The sequence below is a fragment of the Helianthus annuus genome, chromosome 4 (assembly GCF_002127325.2).
Source record: "Helianthus annuus cultivar XRQ/B chromosome 4, HanXRQr2.0-SUNRISE, whole genome shotgun sequence".
In the NCBI taxonomy this organism is placed as follows: domain Eukaryota; kingdom Viridiplantae; phylum Streptophyta; class Magnoliopsida; order Asterales; family Asteraceae; genus Helianthus; species Helianthus annuus.
This window is the reverse complement of record NC_035436.2, coordinates 153,768,885-153,787,569: the sequence shown is the minus strand read 5'-3', so window position 1 is coordinate 153,787,569 and position 18,685 is coordinate 153,768,885. Positions and strand designations below refer to the sequence as shown.

Here is an 18,685-nt window from a genome sequence, read left to right as displayed (position 1 = left end):
CTTCCAACTTCAGCAACAACTACGTGGGAACAAGCTTTGTCTGTGCTCCCTTTGGCACGAAGTGCCGTCATGAGCACTCCTTTAGGGGTAAACTGCCCAGTTGCACCATGAAGCCTTCAAGGCTTGAACCTTATGCCTCAGATGATGGCAAGCTTCCCGTGGCAGCATTTTATTAATCAAGTGCTAGCCACCCAAGGGAACAACAATAACAACAACAACACAGGTGTAAGGGTGGAAAAGGATTTGGCCAAGCCATATAAACCAAGCAATTTGTCATGCTTCTCCCAGCAAATCGTTGATTATGATTTTTAAACAAAGATCAAAATGCCTTCCCATATCAAAACATATGATGGGACTGAAGATCCAGAGGATCATCTCCAGATCTTTACTGGTGCTGCTAGGATCGAGAAATGGTCTAATGCTGAATGCTGTCTCATGTTCATGCAAACCCTCGTTGGGTCAACCAGAATATGGTTCAATGACCTGCCAGCCAGAAGCGTTCGAAGCTTCGATGACCTTAGCAAAGGATTCTTGGCCAACTTCTCCCAGCAAAGGCGGTACGTTAAAGATGCCACGGTGATTTTCCAGATAAAACAAAGAGATGATGAAAGCCTTCGAGAGTTCATAGAAAGGTATAAAAAGGAAGGTCTAACGTATGTGGGGGCGGACGAAAAAATGAGAGTAGCCGGTTTCATGAATGCCATCACCTCGCAATACCTTACAAGAGATTTCAACAAGTCCCTGCCAAAGACCTTGGAAGAAGCTCTCGAAAGGGCTGAAGCCCACATCAGAGGAGAGGAGGCCGTAGACATTAAGGAGCAGAGAAAAATGGGATCTAGCTGGCGAGGCAACAGTTCAGCTAGAAAGAAGGGAAATTTCCATTCCTATGACAGACGCCAAAGAGGCTCAGAGCAACGAAGGTCTGAAGGCCGGAACCCTCCAAGCAGGGAGAAGGCCATGAACTTTACAACCCTTATAAAACCCCCCCAAGAGATTCTTGCTACATAGGAAGTGAATTAAAGCTTCCGACCTCCTAGACCTCTCCCTAAAAGCAAAAGGAATGAAAATTCCACTCAGTTGTGTGAATTTCTTGAAGAAAAGGGTCACCATAGTAACGATTGCTTTCAACTCAAAAAGAGGATTGAGGAGGCCGTTAAGTCCGGGGAGCTTGCCCACTTAGTGAAGGGGGTAAGGGACAAGATAGCCGAAGGAAAAAGCAAGGAAGTTAACATGGTGGATTTTGATGGAAACGTTCCCCACAAACGACAGCGGTTGGAAGCTTGGGAGCTTCAGTGTGTCTGCTTCCCTCCAACAGAAAGGGACCCACTCTCAAACCCCCTTGTGGTTGAAGCAACTGTGGGTACACTGAAGACAAGCAGAGCATACATAGACACTGGTGCAGCTACTGAAATTATGTTTGAAAAGTTCTTCAACCGTTTGAGCAATGAGGAACGTTCAAAGGTTCAACCATCCGGAACCTCCCTAAAGGTATTGCTGACATACCCCTCAAGCCTTTAGGGCAACTGACCCTTGATGTCCGTTTCAGTGAAGGCAGGATGGAGAGAGTCCAACCCCTCACTTTTGTAGTTATCAATATACCTTCCAGCTATGATGTAATCATAGGAAGGCCAGGGCAGTGTGCATTCTATATGGCCGTCTCAGTTGGTCATGGTTGAAGGGGAGAGTTCAAAAAATGAAGACAACAAGCAATGGCTGATCATAAACCCCAAATATCCTGAACAAAGGATAAGGGTTAATCCAAGCCTTTCTCAAGAAACCCTCTCGTACCTTGAAAAGCTGATAGTACATTATAGAGATTTCTTTGCTTGGTGCCCGAAAGACATGACGGGCATCCCTCGATGCATTGCTGAACATGAGCTGAAGATACCACCCGATGTCAAGCCTGCTGTCCAAAAGAAGCGAAGTCTGGCACCCGAACGAAGCTTGGCAGCATGCCAAGAGGTTGAAAAGCTTGTCTCAGCTGGAATTCTCCGGGAAGTCAAGTATCAATCCTGGGTTGCTGATGTATTGTAAAATACATCTTTATTCGCGTCCATTTTTAGTCGTTTATTATTCGTTTTAGTTTCGTTTTAGCGTAGATTGTACGTACTATTGAGATACTTTCGTTTTACAGGTCTTTGCAGTTAAAATATGCAGAAACGAGTTGAAATTTGGCAAAGCAAATTGTCGGATCAGAAAACGGAAGCTAGGGAGCTTAATCGGATCGAATAACTAATGCTGTAGCTTTCAGGCGGGCCGCGTAGACATCAACATATCCTTTCGCGCCCCGCCAAGGATTTAAATATGATTTCTGGGAATAAGGAGTGTCGCGGGCCGCGTAACCATTATGGTTAAGTTGACGTGGGCCGCGTGAACGTGAAATTGTTTGCCGACTTCGAATTCCTCAACGGCTATAGGGTTTTGAGCTTATATAAACATCATATACGACTGATGTGTGTAAAATGCAACATATAAATCACATCAATTAAGGCATAAAACTAACCCTTTTTAAGTACTAATGTTGGAAAAAGAGTGTTTTTGTCTTCCTTTTGTATTTTCAGGATGAAATGAGCTCAAAATCACAAAAGAAGCAAAAAGACAACTAATTCTACCATAAAATACAAGAAAAGGAACAAAAGTGGACTACCCGGACCCTCAACGGCACCTCCCAAGGCAAAGGAGAAGAAACAGAGTCTGAACACGCCCCGTGTCCAGCGAACACGGGGGCGTGCCCAGGAAGCAGTAGAAAAGACAAACCAGTAGAAGCTTCCATTGCCCACCACGGGGCCGTGTCCAGCGAGCACGGGGGCGTGGTGAAAGTACAGCAGGCGCATTAATTGTAATTCGCAATTACAATTAATGAAGTGAGAGAATGTCAGATGGGCACGGGGCCGTGTCCAGCGGACACGGGGCCGTGTCCAGCCTTCTGTTCAGCCTATAAATAGAGGAGCTTGGCTTCATTCTCTCTCATCCCTTGGCACACCACCTCTCTCACACTTCATCCACCACCCACCACCACCATAACACCATCATCCACCACCATCATCCATTGTCCATCGTAGAGTGTGTGAGTCGTCTCGGGATCCAAGATTGATCGTAAGAGTTCTTGACAATCAAGGCCATGTTTGCCTAAGTCTCTTACATCACTTGGTGAAGACAAGTGTTTAGTATAATACTTTTTATTTTTAATCTTTTGCACTTTTTATTTGGTTTTGTATTAATGACTTTAATAACTAGTTACTTATGTTGAAGGTGATCTTTCCTTATCGTTTGTCCGTGGTGTCTTGGCATTATTTTACTGTCTATATAAAATAAAAGATTTTCACCATTCATATCTCCACGGTCTATATGGAGGTATGTTGGCTACCTGGTCGGGGGTTAAGGGAACGGTTTGGTAAGGGTCTTGCCCTTGTTCAGCGTTTAGAGGTCCTGCTTGGGACCTGGGTCAAATTTAGTAGGATCTCCTTCAATGCCCATAGGTATTGGATGGCGGGGATCCAAACTCTTTGACCCCCTCATAAGTTAACTACTATTAATACTATAACCCGGCTATTTAGGACTGTATCCCTGCTGACTCAGACTACTTAGCCGAGGGTAACGTCACCGCCAAAAGCGGGGCCTACCATAATTTGCATTAATAACTTAATTCATTATCTTTCAATAATCCGACCCTTTAGGATTGTATCCTTGCTGACTCAAACTACTGGGTTGAGGGTAACGTCGCCTTCAAAAGAGGGGCCTACTACAATAACTAAGATAATCTCTTAAACAAGTGCAAAAGTGCAAAAATAATCAAAGGTTATACTAATACACGTGTCGGATCCAAGTGATTCATCTTGTCTATCTGTTTTTATTTTATTTTTATTTTCAGCATTTAGTTAGTTTTTATTTTTCTTAGTTTAAAACATTTTTCTCACTTTTTGATTTGATTAGACGTTGAGGATAAACCGGTACTAAAAGCTCTTGTGTCCTTGGACGACCTCGGTATCTTACCAACACTATACTACGTCCACGATGGGTGCACTTGCCCATATGTGTGTTTAGTGTTAGTGAATATCGTGTTTTATAAATTTAAAACTTGGCTAAAAGTGTAAAAAGGGCTTAAATACTCATCAAAATAATATTACACTACACACGCATCAAGTTTTTGGCGCCGTTGCCGGGGACACAAGGATTTTAAGAAAGTTAGGAATCAACGGCCTAATCATATTTTTATTTTTCTTTAATTTTTTTTTAGATTTTTCTTAGATTTTTAGCTTCTGCAGAGCTCAACACGGGGCCGTGCCTGGTCGGACACGGGCCGTGCTCAGCAACGTTACTGGCAGTTTTTGTTTTTCAAGTTACAGAAGACTGACCACGGGGCCGTGCCGGTGCAACACGGGGCCGTGTCCAACTTCCAGTAACTGGGATCTGAAAAACAATCACTGTAATTCCGACCACGGGGCCGTGTTCACTCAACACGGGGCCGTGGTGAACCTTCTGACCAACATTCTTTTATGTTTTTATTGCAGGACTTGGAACCCAACGCCATCCTCACGTAGTGTATGAGCTCCAGTTCCAATAAAGACATAAAGGAACCGCTAGAAGAACCCGAACGCTTTCTCAGAAAAAGGTTAAAAGCCAAAAACCAAGAGAAGGTTTCGGGTGATCCACCCCCAATGGCGGACCAACGTACCCTTATGGATTATCTACGGCCCACCGTAGGTAATCTAGGCGCCGCTATCAATGCTCCGAATGTCGAAGCCAATAACTTCGAACTTCGACCGCATTTGATACAAATGCTCCAAAACTCCGCAACCTTCCACGGGCTTGCGGACGAGGATCCTCATCTACATATAACTAATTTCTTAGAAATATGTGATACCTTTCGGATCAATGGAGCATCAAACGACGCCATCCGCCTCCGTATGTTTCCATTCTCACTAAAAGACCGAGCAAAAGCTTGGCTCAACACCCTCCCAGCTGGATCGGTAAACACCTGGGATGAACTAGCCCAAAAGTTTCTATATAAGTATTTCCCTCCTTCTAAAACTGCTAAATTAATGGCTGAAATTAATACATACTCACAAGAGGACGGGGAATCCTTATATGAAACTTGGGAAAGGTTCAAGGAGCTATTACGCAAGTGTCCCCATCACGGCCTCGCAATATGGCAACAAGTATCCACTTTCTACAATGGATTGTTGCCACACACTAGGCAGACACTTGATTCTAGCTCCGGGGGACTTTTAGGTAATCGACGCCCACACGAAATATATAACCAGATTGAGGAAATTGCTCAAACCAATTTTCAATGGCACACTCCCCGGGGAAATAAGTCTATTGCCCCGGGCGCCCATAAGGTCGACGAAAGCACCTCTTTACAAGCCCAAATCGAGGCCCTTTCTTCAAAAATAAAAAAATTAGAAATGACAAAAACAGTCTTGGTTATGGCTTGTGAAGGGTCACATGAAAATTGGAGTTGCATGAAAGAAACGGACGTTCAACAAGAAATGGTAAACTACATTGATAATAGACCTAGGCCGTCGGGTCCTCCAACGGGAACTTACAACCAAGGATGGCGAAATCACCCAAACCTTGGTTGGAGGGAAACCGGCAATAGTAGTAACCAACAAACCCAACGAACAAACTTTCAGCAATCAAGAAATGAGTCACAAAATTTCACTCAACAACAAGGTGGACGAGAAAGGCTCGAAGATACTATATCTCGCCTCGTCTCTGACACTGATAAGAAAAACTCGGAAAGATTTCTACAATTAGAATCTAATTTTAGGAATCAACAAGCTAGCATTCAAAACATAGAAAAACAAATAAATCAACTAGCACAAAATTTTTCCGAGAGACCGCAAGGCGCATTACCTAGCAATACCGAAACAAACCCAAAGGCGCAAGTTTACCTCATCACACTACGAAACCGCACCGTAGGACCTGCAGAAGTACCTCCACCAACGGAAGAAACAATGCCAACACATCTGCAGGAAAAGAACTCTCCCCCATCACCAGAGCCTACCAAGGCTCCTCGAGTTCCGTACCCCGGTAGGTTAATTCGTCAAAAGACCAATGAGCAGTTCGCAAAATTCGAAAGTCTGTTAAAACAATTGCATGTCAATATTCCTTTTATCGAAGTCCTAACCCAAATGCCCAAATATTCTAAATTTATGAGGGATTTCCTTACACATAAAAAGAAAATTGAAAATTTGCAATTAGTTAATTTAGGCGAAGAATGCTCTGCCCTAGTACTTAATAAACTACCCCAAAAGAAAATCGATCCCGGAAGTTTCACGATTCCATGCTCAATAGGGGAATCACCCGTTCGCAATGCCTTGGCCGACTTAGGGGCTAGCATTAACCTCATGCCCTCATCGATGTTCAAAAGGCTTGGCTTGGGAACCACGAGCCCTACAAAAATAAGCATACAACTCGCTGATCGATCAGTCAAGTTCCCACAAGGTGTCATCGAGAATGTCTTGGTAAGGGTAAGCAGATTCGTTTATCCAGTTGACTTTGTCATACTCGACATGGAGGAAGACACCGAGGTCCCCCTTATCCTAGGGAGACCCTTCCTTGCCACAGCACAAGCAGTGGTAGACATGAATGACGGGACACTGACTTTGAGGTATGAGGACGATGAGGTGAAGTTCGGAGTTGGGAAGAAAATAGAGGACGACGACCCAGTCAATTACATGAAGGTTATTGATTCAAGCTTGGATGCCGCTCTCCGACGGTGTAACTTGGGAAGCAAGGCACTCCACTCAGAAGATATATAACCAGGAATCGGGTCTAGCCAAGGACCCTTATAAACGTGGCGCACCACGGAGGCATTCCGCGGATCTATCCTTAGTTTAGTTTAGTTTAATCTTTTAGTTTTTGCAGAATAAAACACACTCATGGTGGTAATGGATGAAAAAGGGAACGAGAAAAATGGAACCATGCACAAAGAACAGAGCAACCCGACAAAAATCTCCATCACAGAAGGCTCAACACGGGCCGTGCCCAACCAACACGGCCCCGTGCTGAGCCCCTGCAGAAAATCACCCAGTTCAGGTAACTGGACACGGGCCGTGTTCAGCGGACACGCCCCCGTGTCCAGGCTTCTGTTTCAATTCTGTAATTTTTGTTACTGGCACTTGGCCACGGGGCCGTGCCCGGTGAACACGGGGTCGTGTCCAGACTGCCAGTAACATAAATCTTTGCTTTTTAACCCACTTTTATACATTCTAATCAACCAAAAACATTATTTTTGGACACATTGAGGACAATGTGTAATTTAAGTGTGGGGGGGATGCTAAAACCCTTGAAATTTTGCAAAATCCTAAACACAAGCCTTACACAAAACTCTATTGGAACCGCTAAACACCCCAAATTTTTTCAAAAACTTTTTCATTTTTTTATTTACTTGTCTTAGTTTAAGTTGGGAATAACAAGTTCTAAAAAGGTTATATTTTTACAAGTTTACAACCGATAGCGTCGTGATAAAAAGAACCAACATAAGAAAATTATGAAACGGTATAACAAGTCTAGTTAAAAATTCGATTATATATGCTTGGTCACATTAAAAACCCATTCCCACAAAAGTGAGTTTTGAGCCTTTATTGAGCACAAAAATACACATATTAAGATTAAATGCTCATTTTTCGTTTCTTGTGTGAATAGCCGCTCGGTCCTTACAAATCTAGAACTTGCCACGACGATACATTCCCGGTCCTTACCAACTTAAACCCAAGTAAGTAAATGATGGAGGCATTAGGACTAACCATTTTTTTTTTCAAAACCATTATTTTTCATTTTTTTTACCTACCCAAAATCCCCCTAGATAGCCCTTTGAGCCTAAACCTTTCATTTCATTACCCCAAAACCCTTTTTACCCACAAAAAAAAAAAAAAAAAAAACCTTTTTATTTATTTTTTTTTGTAACAAGTTCGCTTTTTCGTAAACTCACCTTTTTATGTGACGACCTTGAAAAAAAAAATGATGATGATGAAGTCAAAAACAAACAAAAGCTATAAAAGCTTGTTTGGAGAAATACTTCAAAATAAAAAGTCACTAAAAACAAGGTACTTCACGAAAACCGACGCTTGTTACAATTTTCGCCCTTTTTACTAACCACTAACCAACCACCCACCTTTAAACCCAAGCCTTCACCCAAAAAGTCCTCTTGATATTTACAAAGGTAAAAAGTTAAAAAGGAGGAGGATTGATTGCTTGGCAAGCCTATGGAAGACGTAAGTTCCGTGCCGCTCTCGAGTGATTCACTAAAATATACACCTTCGGCCGAGTGTTGAGTGATCTCCCGTGAGGTATGTGAACTTGTATATAAATGGAATTTTAATAAGGCATGCTATGCCCAAATAAGTAATTCATCTTATGAAAAGTTCAAAATAAATCATAACGAATAGGATTGTAAATAAATAAAAATAAAACCTATAAAAACCTTGGATTCCCGACACTCTAAGACAAGCTAAAAAACTTTTCTTCTACCTATTCCATTTGGGAGTGTAAGCCACATTTAAAGAGTTTTGCTTGAGGACAAGCAAAAGTTCAAGTGTGGGGGTATTTGATGTGTGTAAAATGCAACATATAAATCACATCAATTAAGGCATAAAACTAACCCTTTTTAAGTACTAATGTTGGAAAAAGAGTGTTTTTGTCTTCCTTTTGTATTTTCAGGATGAAATGAGCTCAAAATCACAAAAGAAGCAAAAAGACAACTAATTCTACCATAAAATACAAGAAAAGGAACAAAAGTGGACTGCCCGGACCCTCAACGGCACCTCCCAAGGCAAAGGAGAAGAAACAGAGTCTGAACACGCCCCGTGTCCAGCGAACACGGGGGCGTGCCCAGGAAGCAGTAGAAAAGACAAACCAGTAGAAGCTTCCATTGCCCACCACGGGGCCGTGTCCAGCGAGCACGGGGGCGTGGTGAAAGTACAGCAGGCGCATTAATTGTAATTCGCAATTACAATTAATGAAGTGAGAGAATGTCAGACGGGCACGGGGCCGTGTCCAGCCTTCTGTTCAGCCTATAAATAGAGGAGCTTGGCTTCATTCTCTCTCATCCCTTGGCACACCACCTCTCTCACACTTCATCCACCACCCACCACCACCATAACACCATCATCCACCACCATCATCCATTGTCCATCGTAGAGTGTGTGAGTCGTCTCGGGATCCAAGATTGATCGTAAGAGTTCTTGACAATCAAGGCCATGTTTGCCTAAGTCTCTTACATCACTTGGTGAAGACAAGTGTTTAGTATAATACTTTTTATTTTTAATCTTTTGCACTTTTTATTTGGTTTTGTATTAATGACTTTAATAACTAGTTACTTATGTTGAAGGTGATCTTTCCTTATCGTTTGTCCGTGGTGTCTTGGCATTATTTTACTGTCTATATAAAATAAAAGATTTTCACCATTCATATCTCCACGGTCTATATGGAGGTATGTTGGCTACCTGGTCGGGGGTTAAGGGAACGGTTTGGTAAGGGTCTTGCCCTTGTTCAGCGTTTAGAGGTCCTGCTTGGGACCTGGGTCAAATTTAGTAGGATCTCCTTCAATGCCCATAGGTATTGGATGGCGGGGATCCAAACTCTTTGACCCCCTCATAAGTTAACTACTATTAATACTATAACCCGGCTATTTAGGACTGTATCCCTGCTGACTCAGACTACTTAGCCGAGGGTAACGTCACCGCCAAAAGCGGGGCCTACCATAATTTGCATTAATAACTTAATTCATTATCTTTCAATAATCCGACCCTTTAGGATTGTATCCTTGCTGACTCAAACTACTGGGTTGAGGGTAACGTCGCCTTCAAAAGAGGGGCCTACTACAATAACTAAGATAATCTCTTAAACAAGTGCAAAAGTGCAAAAATAATCAAAGGTTATACTAATACACGTGTCGGATCCAAGTGATTCATCTTGTCTATCTGTTTTTATTTTATTTTTATTTTCAGCATTTAGTTAGTTTTTATTTTTCTTAGTTTAAAACATTTTTCTCACTTTTTGATTTGATTAGACGTTGAGGATAAACCGGTACTAAAAGCTCTTGTGTCCTTGGACGACCTCGGTATCTTACCAACACTATACTACGTCCACGATGGGTGCACTTGCCCATATGTGTGTTTAGTGTTAGTGAATATCGTGTTTTATAAATTTAAAACTTGGCTAAAAGTGTAAAAAGGGCTTAAATACTCATCAAAATAATATTACACTACACACACATCAACGACAACAACCGGGAACAACACGAATTTTAGAGTTCTTGAAGGCGATTTGTTAGGGCAGTAATGTCTATCGCCTCCGTCAATCAAAACCGTAGCTGAAATAGAAGTAAACTAGACTTTATGATGTAATATTTAGGAAAAAGGGCAAGGTGGCAATCTTGTAAATAAGGGGAAATCCCTTATGCCTTGTGCCTATAAATAGGAGCCTTGGGGTTTCATTTAGAGACTTTTGCCATTTTGGAGCTTTGGAGAGCTAGGATCTAGAGAGAGAAACTAGAGAGAGAAAGCTTCGTGTACGTGATTCAGGTGCTGTACAATTTCAGATCTGTTTATAGAATCACGTTAATTAATTACGTCTTGTGTGTTCGGTCATGTTCGTGTACGGATTCCGCACGTCACACGTTCGGTTCGCAATCGTTTCGGAGTAAAAAACCGGGACCTACAAGTGGTATCAGAGTGGGTGCTCAGTTGCGAAGATCAAACGCATAAATTCGTACAAGATTTGATCAGATTCAGAGCCAAAAACATCCAGATTTTTCAAATTTCTCTTAACTTTCTTGTTCTTCACGTTTTTCTCTGAATTTTGCAAAATTGACAGGGTTTTTACGGTCCAAATTAGCTGATTTTTTGATATGTTGTGCGAAATTAGCTGATCTATAACCCTACAAATTTTCAGGTCAAAATTCCAAGCCGTTTGGGAGAAATCTGCGTTTTTGTGATCGACTTTGCTGAAACTGTTCGTCACCAGCCGATCAGACCAGTTCGATCGAACAGGGTAACCGATCGGCTAGTATAAGCTAACCGATCGAACAGCAGCCTCCTAACCGATCGGCTAGCAAAAGCTAACCGATCGAACAGCAGCCTCCTAACCGATCGGCTAGCAAAAGCTAACCGATCGAACAACTTTGTCCTAACCGATCGGCTAGCAATAAGCTAACCGATTGAACAACAAGGTCCTAACCGATCGGCTAGCATAAGCTAACCGATCGAACAGCCGTTCCGATTGGCCAGGAAATCCTAACCGATCGAACAGGAATTCCGAACCGATCGAACTGCATTTGTCCCAACCGAACGGCTAGCAAAAGCTAACCGATCGAATAGGAAATTACCAACCGATCGGCTAGCAAAAGCTAACCGATCGAACAGGAAATTACCAACCGATCGGCTAACAAATTCCCAACCGATCGGCTAGCAATATCACCAACCGATCGGTCAGCTTTGTCCACCCGATCGAACAACATAACCCCATTCGATCGGACCACTGATTTGTTCACTTCTAATTGTCTGGCCCATCCGATCCAAGTGTATCTGATCTATCCGATTGAGTTTATCATTGGTCCATTCGATTCACGTTTAATCAAGAATTATTTCATATTTAATTGAGTAATATTTTCAGTTTTATCTGATCATTTGTGTGAATCGTTTGCAGGTGATTTACAAAGTACAAATTTCAAGAAATTATTTGAAGATGTCGAGCAGCAGCGAAGAATTTTATAACACGTTTTACAACGCTTTCACTTCAGAATCATCCGAGAGAAGATCCGAAATTAGAAATTATTTGAAAGAGATTTCAGATAATTTGAAGTATGATAATATGTATGGAAATCAACAGAAACAACCGAAATTAATGAATGTTGAAGATTATAACTGGTGGAAAAATAGGTTTGAGGGTTGGATAAAAGCGTTTGCACCTGAAAGTTGGTTAAAACTAAAAAAGGAATATAAAGAACCAACAAAAGAAGGAGGAGTGTTATTAACTGAAGAAGAGTTCACAGAAATAGATATAAAAAATGTTGTAGCTGAATACAGAATGATTACATTGTTACATCAGTCAGTAAGAGAAGATATTATTTCACTACTCGAACATGAGAAAACATCAAAGAGTTTATGGGAAGCGTTAGAAAGAAAATGTACTGGTGGTGAACTGTTTATGAAAAACAAGCGATCGTTATTAAAAAGGGAATTTGATTTGTTTGCTTGTATGAAAGGTGAAACTGTTCCACAAATGATTGAAAGATTCTGTCATCTTAAACTTAAAATGGAAAGAGTCAGTGTGTTAAAAGATAATGAAGAGATTATTGATAGATTGATAGAAGCTGTCCCGAATGAAGACGATTGGAAACATTATGTCATGATTCTCAAAAACAGCAATGATTTGAGCAAAGTGACTCTAGACTGGCTGATTGAGAAGCTTGAGGGGCATGATCTAGAAATCAGGAAACAAAACAAAATGGGAAGCCAGCCGTATACACAAAATGTCGACTTATACTTCAGAGGAAACATGCTTGATCAAAAGTCAAAAACGGCATTTAGTGTTGGAAGCTCAAATGTTTCACCTCAGCAAAGTTCTTCAAGAGATCTGGGTTATCATTCATTTGGTTCAAATTCTTCAAATCCAAACATAGTCCATTGCAATATCGCCATAGATCTGAAAAACTCTCAAAGTCTGAATGCTGAAGCTGCCAAGCAACAAATGGTGTTCTTAGCATCCGTCTTGGAATCGTACGAGAGTCTGATCGCAGGAAAAGTTGGAAACCCGAAAATGACAAAGGAAGATTATGATCAGATCGATCCAGAGGAGATGGAGCTAATGGATATTAAATGGTGCATGGCTAGCACAATGAGGAGAGCACAACGCTTCATGGAGATCACTGGAAGATCATCTTTGGGATCTGCTGTTTCAAAATTGGGATTTGATAAGGCGAAAGTTACCTGTTTCAAATGCAAACAGAAAGGACACTTCAAAAGAGAGTGTACAAACAGGGAAACTGACGAACCCATAAATCCATTCAGAGATGATTACTACAAGAAAGCAATTTATCATCGTTCCAGTGGATCATCAAATGTGAATCAGAAACAGATCGATGAAGGGTTGTCAAAGGAAAGATCTAGGGCGATGGCGGTTATTCATGACGATGAAGGTTATGACTGGAGTCAAATTCTTCCTGAAGAAGATTATGTTGGACATGCATTTGTAGCCGATGTGGAGTATGATAATTGGTGGAGAAGGGACAATGCAAGATGGGAGATTAGAAAGTTTGATGAACCATTCAAAGAAGCTCGGAGAGCCAAAAGATGGAATGCTGAACTGGAATGTTACATCGATCCACAGGGTAATCCAGTTGTTGACCCATCAAAGGTGGATTTTGAAGCTGTAACAAATTTGTTTCCAAGTCAGGCTACTTTCAACACAAGAAGGTTATCTGATAAAGAATATTTGCCGGATTTGTTGAACAAGATAAGGAAATTTGTGAAGCGAGTCTACCAAAGGTGGTAGAAATGAAGAAGAAAAAAGAAGAAGAGTTGAAAAAGATGGTAGAGGAAGTGAAGATTACTGCAAAGCTTGCTGCTGAAGAAGAGCAGAAGATTGAAGAAGAACAAAAAGAAGAAGAAGAAGAAGAGAAGAAAGAGGAAGATAAAACAGAAGAATCACCGGTGCTAAAAGAGACTGAGGTAAGTGAATCTTCTGATCTATTGAATGTTGAAACTGTTGATAACAATGAAAACAAGTGCAGGAATTGCATAGAAATGTGCAAAGCTTGTACTGAAAAAGATGACATCATAAAAACAAAAGATAATGAAATAAATACACTTGAATGTTTTCACAATAAAATGTAAAGAAATGATTGACAAAGAAGAAATTTTGAAACTAAAAGTTGAAAAACTGACACAGAAATGTCTAGGTCTTGAAAAGGATAATGATGTTTATAGACAACTGTGTACAACAAAATGTGTTGGTTGTGTTGAAAAAGAAAATAAATTCCAAGATTTTCAAAAAGAGTATGATGCTTTGAAGTGGTCAAGTCAAAGAGTACAAGAAGCTTATGATACTTTGAAGAGACAAGTCAAATGTTTTGACGAAAGATTGTCTGAAACTTTAACAACCAAAGAACTGTATGAGAGAAAATTCAAAGAAAAGCAACTTGAGTTAAACAAGTATGTTTGTAGGATCGAGTTTGCCCTTCCTATGAGACAATCAGAGCTAGTACCAACCAAACATGTAGCGGAAATACATGTATGGCTTGAATCAAAGCAAATCAGATAAAGAAATGAGTAGAAAACAGATAGAAATCACTTTAAACTTGCTTTCACATTAATTCTTCAAGAAAAACACGGTCAGCAGTTCGGCCTTCCGATGACATGAAAGTTACAAATGTGAAAGACTGAAGGGGTATATATACTAGTGATAGTTTCGCTTGAAAGGACATGACCATACAAGCGAAACCTTATCAAGTAGTTTCGCTTGTATGACATATGATCATTCAAGCGAAACCTTTACATGAAAAACAAACTTTTACACCTTTAACCCCTGTAAAATACATAATTAACCAAAACAGACCCTATACATTGATTAACTACAACTAAGACGCAGGCTTTAGACATTATGCACCAACAAACTCCCCCTTGGATAAAGCCGCAGTCTTCATCTAGTCTTCGGGTCTTCAAACTGCTCTATACGTCTCTTCCCTTGATTTTGGCTTCCTGCTCAGCGCAACCCTTATTTTTTCATTCTCTTTCTTTCTCGCTTTCTCTTCTTCAGCTTGCATCTTCATAAACGTGCCTTTCTTTTCTGCAAGCTTCTGACGTTCATGATTAGCTTTCCTTTTCATCTTCTCGTCCAGCGACCACCAGGATGATTTCCATTTACTTTCAGAATTTATGCTTTTATGAAAGCAAAGAGAAACTACACGTTGAAATTGATACGCTTGTTCTCTATCTGCTGGTTGATAGTGAATCTTGTTAATGAAAAGACATTCTATATCCTTCGCCGAGCAATTAACCAGCCACATTGGATCATAAACATGAATTTCTCTAATCTCTTCACCAGCTCTGTAAGTAATGATTGCTTCTGTTGTAATACAACTGTACACCCAGCCAATGAAGCCTTTATAGAATTCTTGTTCCATCTGAGGCATTGGAATTGTCTTCATTGTTCTTGGTGGCTTGACATTCAAGATAGTTTCTTCAACTCCAGTTTCAGGATTAATTCTCTGCACACGCTTTGGATGATGTGGCTTCCATTTACGAAATTCTTTCAACGATTCAAATTTAATGTAGCCCCACATAGCAACATCATTCTTCTGAACAGGATAATCCAAACATTTTACCTTCGCCAGTTCATCTACATCCCACCAAGGTAATGACATGATGTCATATAAACATGCAAAGTACTGGACTCCATACTCTCTTCGGATTGCATATGCATTCACCTGCAGTAAAAATCCCCAACTGATAATATCACCAAGAGAAATACTTTGATCACGTTGAAAATACTTCAAAGGTCTTTTAAATTTTCTCTCGTGACTCTTCTTGAACCACTTCGACCTATCTTCTTTTTCCATCTTCTTTTAAGTATTGTCGAAGGTTTTATCTTTCACTGCCTCAGCTACTTTCTGTCTTAACTCTTCTCTGTTTTCTTCAGCAAAGAATTCCATGAGTGTAGGATACTTAGAAGTATCTTCAGCTACATCTTCATCATCCGTACAATCTTCAATCTCAACTCGATCATACTTATCAGCCTCTTCAACATACTTGTACGAGTATTCAGGCTGTTGATTTATATCGAAAGACTCTAACTCTTCTTCAGAATCAATCTTGAATTCAGGATTCACATTTTGCAACATTTCTCTGTAAACATCTAAACTCAAGAACAACGTCTCAGAATGTTCAACAATTTGAGACTTACTAGACTCCCCCTTTCCACTAGCTTCCCCTGACTCTTCATTTACAGTGTCATTCATCAGATTATCAACATCTTGTTCAGAAGAACCTTCAGTAACTCTTAAACCAGTACCACCTGAAGCATCATCATCATCATCATCATCTTCTGAACTGTGACTGCTAGCAGAAAATACTTTTTCATCTTTATCCTCTTTCTCTTCTTCCTCCTCTTCTTCATCATTTTCATCACTACTAGAACCTTCTAACTCAGCAAGGTGAGTTTCATCTTCAAAGAGACCGGATATTGCAGAAATAGGCTCGGGATTCTCAACCACCATTGAAGGAACTATTGATCTTTCTGTCACAGCTGAACTTCCTTCAACTCCCTTACCTTTATCTTGCATCTGCCTTTCAACTTCTGCTTGACGTTGAGCCCTGATCTCCTCTACTTGCAGCTCTTCAAATTTTTGATCAACTGAAGTTCCAAGCATGCTTTCAACGACTTTACTCAGCATGTAGAACTCATGATCTCTTGATGTTTTAGCTGCTTCCAGTTCTTTGTTCTTTAGCTTGAAGTATTCATTCTGATTATCTTTTCTAGACTTTTCTTCTTCAAGCTCTGCAACACGTACTTTCAATATATCAATTTCAAATTGATCAGCACCAATCTTTTTCACCAACACTTGATTTTCATCCTCTAATTTCTTCACACGAATTTCAAGAAGTCTTTCTCTATCAGACACCTTCTTGTTTTCAGCAACAAGCTTCTTGTTTTCTACTATCACTTCATCCATCTTTTTCTCCAACTTTAATACTTGTTCATTGTTAGCAAAGTCGAAATTTCCGATGTCCATAAGATTATCTTGTGGAGTATACAGACCTCTGCTAGAAGAACCAGGTTACATTTGAGTGAGTGGAGGTGTACCAAATAGATCTTGTGAAGTAAATACAGTTTGTTGTGGTGGTGGTGATTGATGAATCGGTGATGGTTGTCTTGGAGGTGTTGGAAGTCTAGGTGGTGAGGATTGTTGTGGAGGAGTATGTTGTCTGGGTGGTGATTGATGAACAGGTGATTGTGGTGTTGTTGGTTCATGTGGTGGTGTAGGAGGCTTTTTACTTTCTTTTGATGGTTTCTTCTTTAGCACGATCTTTGGAGATTTCTTTGGATTGACTTTGCGTATTTTTGGAGAAACTACTTTCTTGCGACCTCCAGCTTTCTTTCTTGCTTTTGGAGAAGATTGTGATCCTGAAACATGCTCTGGAGAGGGCACATAGACATCATCATCATCTTTCTCCTGTCTCTTTCTTTTTCTTAACAACTTCTCTTTTACTATCTCTGCTTGGATTCTTTTCCGACTTTCAATTTCATCAATACCATCATCTGAAGAACTTGATGAACTTGTTGTGCTTTTATCTACATCGTCACCCTCAATATCATCAGCAACTTTTTCTTTCTCTTTCTGGGCATCAACATTTACAACTTGTTCAACGTTAGCAACAACTTCTGGCCCTGTTTCCAAAACATCTGCATCAAATAACACATCAACATTAAATGGATCATCAGTTGTAGCTGTCACTTGTTCTTTCTCTGCAGTTACCACCGGATTATCTTCTTCTGGTTCATCAACCAAAGACATTGATGCTGCTTTCTTTTGCTTCTTTCTCGATTTTGATGACGATCCTTCACTTTCTTTAAAAATTGGAGTGGCTTTCCTACGTCTTCTTCCAGATTCCTTTACATACCACTCATTCTTTGTATTTTTGAACTCAGTCAGAATTTTCCATTCATCAGCATATGCCGCTTCTTTCATCTCTTCTTCATTCCTCTAGTTCTGGTGTTCAACTGGATCAGGATCGACATAATTTGCATCTTTAATGGCCCCAAAGTATACAATATCAATTTTTGGTTCTAGATGGTTCGGATGATATCTCACAAGCTGTTTGATAGTCACTTCATTCATGTGAGATTGCACTAATAAATCATCCTTGATGTTTATGTCTATCTCAGGATACGCATGATCTATCAGCATCTGTACGAATCTCGGATACGTCCAAGACTTGACTTTTGTTGTGATGTTCTCGGCCATGTAATGAAATATGATGTGTGAAAAGTTATACTTCTTGTTTAACACTAATGCAGTCACCATATTCATTTGATAATCTCTCATTGCATCATAACTACGTTTAGTGTGACTTAACGACAACAGAACACAATGAATCAAAAACTTGTAAGGCTTGGTAAACTTTGACTTCAAATAATTTGCGGCATTCAATGCTCCTTGATATCCCATCCTCAGCATACATCCCTTCACCATTCGTTCTGGAAATCTCATCGGAGAATCTGCTTCATCAGGAAAGTTGATCACTTCACGTATGAGAGCTTCAGTCACCAGAATATTCCCCAACTTCCCATGTACTTCTACCACTGAAGAGATAACTTTGTTCTGCTCATCGTATACGGCATTCTTCCAGAATCGTTCAATATGAGATCTATACACCGGTCTCTGATCAGTCAATGCCTTTCGAATTGGAATACGCCCCATGAACTCCAAAATTCCACTAAAATTTACCAGATCCGGATATTTTTGAACATCCAAATCACAACAGCTGTTGTGAAGAGGATCAAATACCACATTAGACACCTACAAATCAAAAACACACTAAATCAGTCACTTAGAAATTTTTCAAACATTAAAGTTCTTCAAGCGAAACCATGTGTTGGTTCATATAAGCGGAACATGATATTGTTCAATCAAGCGAAACATAAACAAACAGAACATGTGAAGGTACTTATAAGC

The 18,685-nt window shown here is 40.4% G+C and overlaps 3 protein-coding genes and 1 non-coding gene across 4 annotated transcripts; 1 reads left to right on the top strand and 3 right to left on the bottom strand.

Annotated features, from left to right (window-relative positions):
* The first annotated feature begins 324 nt into the window (after window positions 1-324).
* LOC110933749 lies at window positions 325-1,008 on the top strand. The gene has a single exon (XM_022176956.1). It carries the CDS (start codon window positions 325-327, stop codon window positions 1,006-1,008), a length of 684 nt encoding a protein of 227 aa, XP_022032648.1.
* Window positions 1,009-5,036: 4,028 nt separating this feature from the next.
* LOC118491950 lies at window positions 5,037-5,143 on the bottom strand. The gene has a single exon (XR_004892395.1). It is a non-coding gene; the product is annotated as a small nucleolar RNA R71 (small nucleolar RNA).
* A 10,431-nt stretch (window positions 5,144-15,574) lies between these two features.
* Window positions 15,575-16,741, bottom strand: LOC110933750 (glutamic acid-rich protein-like). The gene has a single exon (XM_022176957.1). The coding sequence runs from the start codon at window positions 16,739-16,741 to the stop codon at window positions 15,575-15,577; it is 1,167 nt and encodes a 388-aa protein (XP_022032649.1).
* Window positions 16,742-16,786: 45 nt separating this feature from the next.
* Window positions 16,787-17,698, bottom strand: LOC110933751 (muscle M-line assembly protein unc-89-like). The gene has a single exon (XM_022176958.1). The coding sequence runs from the start codon at window positions 17,696-17,698 to the stop codon at window positions 16,787-16,789; it is 912 nt and encodes a 303-aa protein (XP_022032650.1).
* Window positions 17,699-18,685: the final 987 nt, after the last annotated feature.

Coding starts and splice junctions, on each gene's coding strand:
- LOC110933749 (XM_022176956.1), top strand. CDS start 325: ATGCCTTCCCATATCAAAACATATGATGGGACTGAAGATCCAGAGGAT.
- LOC110933750 (XM_022176957.1), bottom strand. CDS start 16,741: ATGGACATCGGAAATTTCGACTTTGCTAACAATGAACAAGTATTAAAG.
- LOC110933751 (XM_022176958.1), bottom strand. CDS start 17,698: ATGAAAGAAGCGGCATATGCTGATGAATGGAAAATTCTGACTGAGTTC.